The sequence below is a fragment of the Arachis duranensis genome, chromosome 1 (genome assembly GCF_000817695.3).
Source record: "Arachis duranensis cultivar V14167 chromosome 1, aradu.V14167.gnm2.J7QH, whole genome shotgun sequence".
NCBI lineage: Eukaryota > Viridiplantae > Streptophyta > Magnoliopsida > Fabales > Fabaceae > Arachis > Arachis duranensis.
In genome coordinates this window covers 6,170,840-6,177,896 of record NC_029772.3, presented here as the reverse complement: position 1 = coordinate 6,177,896, position 7,057 = coordinate 6,170,840, and the positions used below count along the sequence as shown (strand labels likewise).

The 7,057-nt window shown below is 31.8% G+C and overlaps 1 protein-coding gene across 1 annotated transcript; it reads right to left on the bottom strand.

Annotated features, from left to right (window-relative positions):
• Positions 1 to 4,015: 4,015 nt before the first annotated feature.
• On the bottom strand, positions 4,016 to 6,708 carry LOC107473355 (pentatricopeptide repeat-containing protein At2g30100, chloroplastic). Its single transcript, XM_016092902.3, has 3 exons — positions 6,090 to 6,708; positions 5,556 to 5,964; positions 4,016 to 4,962 (listed from the first exon to the last, which is right to left on the bottom strand). Exons 1-3 carry the CDS (start codon positions 6,449 to 6,451, stop codon positions 4,189 to 4,191), a joined length of 1,545 nt encoding a protein of 514 aa, XP_015948388.1. The 5' UTR covers positions 6,452 to 6,708; the 3' UTR covers positions 4,016 to 4,188.
• Positions 6,709 to 7,057: the final 349 nt, after the last annotated feature.

The window sequence follows — 7,057 nt, the reverse complement described above, 5'->3', positions numbered from 1 at the left end:
CTTTGATTCAGTAAAAACAAAATATAGTGTACATATTATTTTATCTTAATCATGTGTTTTTTTTTTTTTTCTGGTGCATATCTTTCATGCATTTGGTCATTCATTACCCATGAAATAGGTTTATGTTCCTTTTTTACCCCCATTTAGTTTTATTTATTCAAACAACTAACCCCATTTTCAATTTTAGGAAATTATTATTACAGCGGTACCCTATATAATTCTTTAACGTGTGTTAGTAAAAAAAAAAATTGTCCTATGTTATATTAAATTATTAACTAAAATTAATTAATTTTAAAATTTAAAAGATTAAAAATAAATTATAAGCAATTGATTAAATCAAAAGTACTAACACTCTTATATTAGGAAAGGTAATCTTAACAAAATTCTTATTTTTATAATTTAATTAAGGATTGAGAATATTCAGAGAGAAATGATAAAGTAGAAAATGGTAATCATACAGTGCTTTGAAATGCATACCAAAAGATGAATAGTAACTTGCAATAAATGTGGTTGAAGGTAGCATGCATATATGGTTCAGTGAAGGGAATGCCAAATTTTAAGAGCAATAACTAGAGTTGAAATCATTTTGGCCAAGAAATTTTCGACCAATAACTAGAGTTGAAATCATTTTGGCCAAGAAATTTTCGACCGATCTCTATTTCGATCCCTAAATTTATAGTTACTTAATTAGTATTCTCAAATATTGGATTGTGTCTCACGTTTGCTCTCGTAAATATTTTCGTTAACAAAAATTTGATGTGGCACGTTAAGTTGACAGAATATGTATCTACGTGATACCCAACTTGTTAAAATGGATGTGTGATGAGTGAATGATGTGGCAGAAGTTGAATGAACTCAATTTCTCCAGCAAAGTCTCGAATATATTGAGAAAAGAGGGTTGCAAATTGAGTTCGTTCAACTTCTGCCACGTCATTCACTCATCACACATCCATTCTAACAAGCTAGGTGCCATGTAGATACATATTCTGTCAACTTAACGTGCTACATCAAATTTCCGTTAATAAAAACAGAAATAGCTATGGGAACAAGAGTGGGATACAATCCAATATTTGGGGATGTTAATTGGGTAACTATAAATTTGAGGGTCAAAATTGAGACCGATCAAAAATTTTAAGGGAGAAAATTAATTTCAACTTGCAATAACTAATTAGCACCAATAATACTAGGAAAATATAAAATAATTGGCTCAAACAGTCTAAATTTATTTTTTTAGTATTTATTAATTGTAAAATATATAATAGTAAATTTTAATAATTTTTATTAATATTTTTTATTATCAAATATTTTTAAATTAATATTAATCAATATGCAACCATCGTTTTCTTTGTCTCTTAAAACAATGCAACATAACAATACTTAAATGCCACAATAGTAAATGTTTGAATACAAAAAGATGAAGTATATAAGACATAGTACATCATCACGTGATGATACACTTGTGGGGGATATCATGAAGAATCCGGGTGACAAATGTTTAATTTATCAAACATGTTAAGTTATTAATTTGACTTTATTTGATTTGATTTCACCTTCCTTGCTTCTTAATATAATTGGGTATGTATAGTAGTGAGACACAAATCAGTCCAAATCTTTTTGCTTTGCTAGTTTTTTCAATCAAGTCAAATTTTTTTAGAGGTGGGCGTGGGTAGTGGATATCTGACTATTGGTTCAAATTCGAAGCGAATTAATTAAATTAGCTTCGGAACCAATGGATAATTGGTCTTATTAGAATCAAATCGATGGTTCTCTCTGGTAATTGATTTAGATAACGGTTTTGGGGTGCGAAATTCAAACCAACCCATGAATATGACTATATATTAATTAAATAAAAAATTAAAAAATTAAAATATATATGCCTTTTAAAATATAAAAATTTAATATGTTTGACGTTTGATATATTTGGATTTTAACGTCTTTAGTGTTTAATATGTTTAGATTTTAATATGTTTAATTTTTAATATATTTTGTATTTAACATGTTTGGATTATTTCTATTGATTATTTCTATTGATTTTACATGTTTATTATACTTATAAAATTTTTAAGATAAAAATTTTATTTTTTTATTTTTTATTTTTATGAATTTCTGTTTCATCGGGTATCCAATTATCTGAACCGAGTCAACCCGTTCTTAATTAGTTTGGTTTGGTTTAGGTACATACAAAAAAAAAATGTAAATCCAAACCAAACCCAATTACAATTTAATTGGTTCGATTTTAATTTTACCATAAATCCGAACTAACTCGATCCGTGCTCACCTCTAAAATTCTTCCGCAATTTTTATAAATTTAGTTACCGAATTAATTTTTTTCCCAATATGAATTAAATTTTTAAAATTTTTATTCTAAGTTTTAATTTTCAAAACTTAAATTCCAAATTATAAATTCTAAACCCTAAATTTTAATTCTAAATCCTAAAACCCTTTAAAAAATGAGGCTAAAAAAAAGTTTACATTAAAAATTAGCCAATATTCACTAATTAAAAGTTAGTTCTCAATACTTATTCAATTTTTATTTTCTAATCAATGATCATGAATTTTGAGTTTAAAATTTTGTGCATATAACTTAATTTCTTTATTTTTTTAAACCATTATAAATTTTAAATCCAAAATCTAACAAAAATTTAGATGAAAAAAAGAGAACCATTTTGTTTCATCTTTGTTAAAGGGGTACACCAAGCCCGTAGTGGGTTCACCCAGTGATTCTCTGGTGACATCCTGGGGTGTGTTTTGGATTTTGTGAAGGAAAGAAAATAGTAAAAATAATAAAATTTTATTTTCTATTTTCACTTCTTATTTTTTTATTTTTTATTTTTTATTTTTTTGCATACAATTTTAAATAAAGAAAACACTGAGAATAAAAAAAAAACACACAAATCAAACGTACTTAGGCTTCTATTTTTTTTCCTTGTCCATTTTAAATTTTCTGATTATTTTGTTATTCCCCGTTTAACTATTGAGTAACGATTTATGAGGTTGTGATGTGTATTGTGTTTCATTGTTTCTATTTACTAGTTATACTACTTAGGTTATGATTTTATGAATAAGGATATAGATTAATTACATTTTGTTTTCTCACTTAAGCCGATCCATGCCTCCAAGGAATTGCTAATATGTTTGGGAAACATGAAAAAAAAAAGGCCTTTTAAATTTTTTTTTTCAAATATTAATCATATTTGTATACAAACATGAAAATAGGTTATAATCAAAATTAATCCATAATTCATAACCTTCTTTTTTGTGTGTGTGTGATAAGAGAATTCAAAGTTTTATTTTTGGTAAGAGAGAATTCAGAATTTTATTTTTTGAATTTTTTTTACCAAAAAAAAAATTTTCTGAACCCTAGATTTTAATTCCAAATCTTAAATTTTTTTTTAATTCTCTCTACCAAAAATAAAAAGAGAATTAAAAATCTAGCATCCCTGGCTTGTTCCACTATACAAATTCAACAAAGCCCATTGGGGCTTGGACCACAATTGAAAACTCAAAAACCATACATACACATGCAAGACCAAAAACCATATAACACATGGAACTATGGACACAAGTACACCATAGCAACCCCAAAAGTCTAAGAAACAAGGTATATCATTGTATGTCCAAAAAAAATATATATATCATTGCAGAAAATGAACAATTAAATAGGATAAATTTAAACTCTCTCCACAGGTTCAGTACAATTACACTAACCAGTAACTACCCTTAAAGTTTCATATAATAAAATACAACAAACTAGTGTGCAAAACACATGCTTGGTAATGACATTACTGTTGCAATTTAAGTAATGAAAATAATCTTATTTCATATTTCAAAAATAAACAAAAGGAAGTGAATATGATATGATTACAATGAACCTTAGGACGCAGAAGTTCAGTATAATTTTACCACCCTATTGAAAATTCTTTTCTCTTAACATCATGTATCAAAAACATTAATAATACGAATTATCATTGAATCATCTATTAATTCACAAGGAATTGAAAGAAAATACTTAACATGCACAAACATAAATACATACATACTCATTACAAATTGCTATGCTGCTATATTGGTCCATTTGGCATTATAGGACTATACAAAATTATACAATGGTTTGTTGTATACACAAACTATTCTGCCTCCAAAACAAAAGGGGTTGGAGATTTATAACTGAATGAGCTCATTCTCTCTTTAGAGCATTTTCACAACCCAAAGCTTACATTTTCTTATATACAAATATAAAAGGCATGGTCCTATAAGATTTGCATCAGAGAGGGACTTACACAGGCTTAGATAGGTATCTAGATTCCCATTTTGGTGTATCCTTTTCCTTAGACCTTGAAGCACAGCTACCCTGTCTAAATATTCCGGAAATACTCCCAATTCAAGCATTTTCATGACTGTCTCGGCCGCCTCATTGAAATGGCCGCCTTTAATGTAGCCTCTTAACAACCACGACAGTGTTTTCTTCTTCTGAGGAGAACTTGCGACCTCCAACCGGGTCAGAAGCCTCCCTGTCGCTGTTGCCTCCTTCTGCGAGGCACAAATGGCGAGAACAATGTCGTAGAGATCTCCGTCGGCCTCCTTGCCTACGAGCTTCATCTCCCATAGTTGCCTCTCTGCTTCGATTCCACGGCCTGCACAAATATACATGGCAAGGAGTCTCTCATGGATCACTCCCTGGAGTGATGAGCTGCCATCTTGAATCACCCAATTGGACAGGCGCACCCCATCAGCTAGAAGATCTGATTGATACTTCTCTGCAAGTTCAACATCTTCTAGGTCCAACTCGGATGCCAAACCAGCACGGACATAACTTTTCAGCTTTCGTAAAGCTTTGGCAAATTCATTCAGCTCCTTAACCACAGCAGTCATTGCAACAAGGTAACTGTACACTTCTGGCTTGAGGCCAGATTCCCTAAAATGAATCACTAATCTAATGGCACCTTTATAGTCACCTTCGACCTAGAAAAAAACATAGATTTGTAACTCATCATGCTGATATACATTTTGGTTGCTGAAGTCTAAAATGTTGTTCCTCATAAAAGAAATCCCTCTAACCTTCCCTGATCGTATTTACTAAAATAGGGGCATGAAGTGTCACAGGAAAACAGCATAGATAAAAAATTCAGACCCTATTCTCACAATTATGAAGAAGGAACTTACCAGGAATTTAACATCAAGGTAAAAATACAAATTGACTAAATATAATGGAAAAAACAAGTGAACAACCAAAATCAAGCTATTGCAATTTCCAAACAAACAATTTGGATAATAAAGCTCCAATTCGATGTTCGGATCAGAGATGAGGAGGGTAACGAAAGGTAATGCATTCTTCCTACTTGAAACAATAACAACACAACTCAAGAGTAAAAGATAGAACACCTTAACTATCTAAAGCACAGGAACCAAACATGAATCATAGAAAAACCAGACATCAATTGCTGATGCTTACTTATCGGTTAAGATTTTTCGCAATACTAGATTCAAACAAAAGAACTCTCCAAAGATGTAAAACTACACATGAATCATAGTGAACAATGTCAAGAAATGCTTACCATCATCTTCCAAGCAAGATAACCAGTTGGACCTCCTTTGTGTCCTTCAAGATCGTTAGCCTCGGCATAAGGGATGCCACGCCTCAAGACCTCCTCGACGAAAGCTACCGCGCCTTCCTTCTCCCCCATCTCCCAATACAATGAAATTACCTTCTCAATCATGCTGAAACCAGGCCTCAACCCAACACAATCCATGTCCACAAGTAGGTCAACCACATCACTAGCACCATGTTGCTCCTGTATCAGCTTCTTCACCCAACCGCACATGATGGCAACCATGAGCTCCATGGTTTCTTTGTCCACCTTATTCTCCTTCCTCAGCCAATCAAACACTTCCAAGGCACACCAAGAGTCCCTCCCATCCTGTGAGAAGTAAACCAACACAAGCTGCAATTCTCTTGCTGATAACCTATGTTGCACAAATAGGAATACAGGTATTGAATACAACACAATAAGTAAAATTTGATGCAGATACACATATAATACGCATACATGAACAAAAATGAAGTATTGTATATCATAGATTATGATAACCTGTCATTCATCTCTTCAAGAACATCAGAGGGTTCCCTTGTCATCCTCTCAAGCTCTTCAATTGCCTCAAAGAACCCTTCACTCATCTCATCTTCCTCATCGTCACTGGTCACAAACTGGTCAAGCTCCACAGATTTGATTGGCCTAAACCCTCTTACCGAGGAGGGTTTTGCAGCAACAAGGGTTGCAAAACTTCGGGGCTTGCAGCTTCTCAGTGAAATTTCATCAAACAGTTTAAGGGCATAGCCAAAGTGAGGTGATGAAGGAAACAACAAAGGGTGTCTTTTCTGTGGTGAAGAAGAAAACACCAAACTCAATTTGAACAACGGAGAAAAAGCAACCCCATTTATACAGTTCGCCATTTTTCCTTTGTTCCAGTGTTTATCTCTCTCTCTACTCCTCTTCCTCTCTTCCTTTACTTGAAAAAATTCAATTCAGCGGCAAATAGAAGGCTCCATGAACAATAAGCAGAGGGGAACGATAGGGAAGAGTGAAAGGATTGAAACTTTGCTTCTGGGGTTCTGTGAATTAAAGTTAAAATTCAGCACCAAGAAACCCCAACGATAAAGAAAGAGAAGATTTTATATATATATTTTTTTCTGTTTAGGTAGAGAAAAAGAAATGACAGGTTTTATTTCCCACAATTTCTCAGCAGAAAAACAAGATACTGTTCAGATTTAATCCATCCAAACTATAAATGTAAGAAAATGACTTCCGAGACAGATATAAAATTAGAGACAATAATAATTCACACACGAAATTTTTTTTTATTTAAAAAAAACATTTGGGGTTGGCCACTCGGTGCCTGTTAATCTTGCCTCCAAAACAAGACAAGGATTAACTGATTATGACTAAGACAATGTAACTTACAAATGAAATTGGGAAATTAAAAAAAATATTATTTATTAAAAAATGTTAGAAAAATATTAGAATTTATTATTTTTAATTATTAATTAATTATTGGGGTT

Excerpts from the sequence above, each read along its gene's own strand:
- LOC107473355 (XM_016092902.3), bottom strand. The coding sequence starts at position 6,451 with ATGGCGAACTGTATAAATGGGGTTGCTTTTTCTCCGTTGTTCAAATTG. Across the intron at positions 5,965-6,089 it reads CTTGAAGAGATGAATGACAG|GTTATCAGCAAGAGAATTGC; the intron begins GTTATCATAATC and ends TGTGCAACATAG. Across the intron at positions 4,963-5,555 it reads ATCTTGCTTGGAAGATGATG|GTCGAAGGTGACTATAAAGG; the intron begins GTAAGCATTTCT and ends GTTTTTTTCTAG.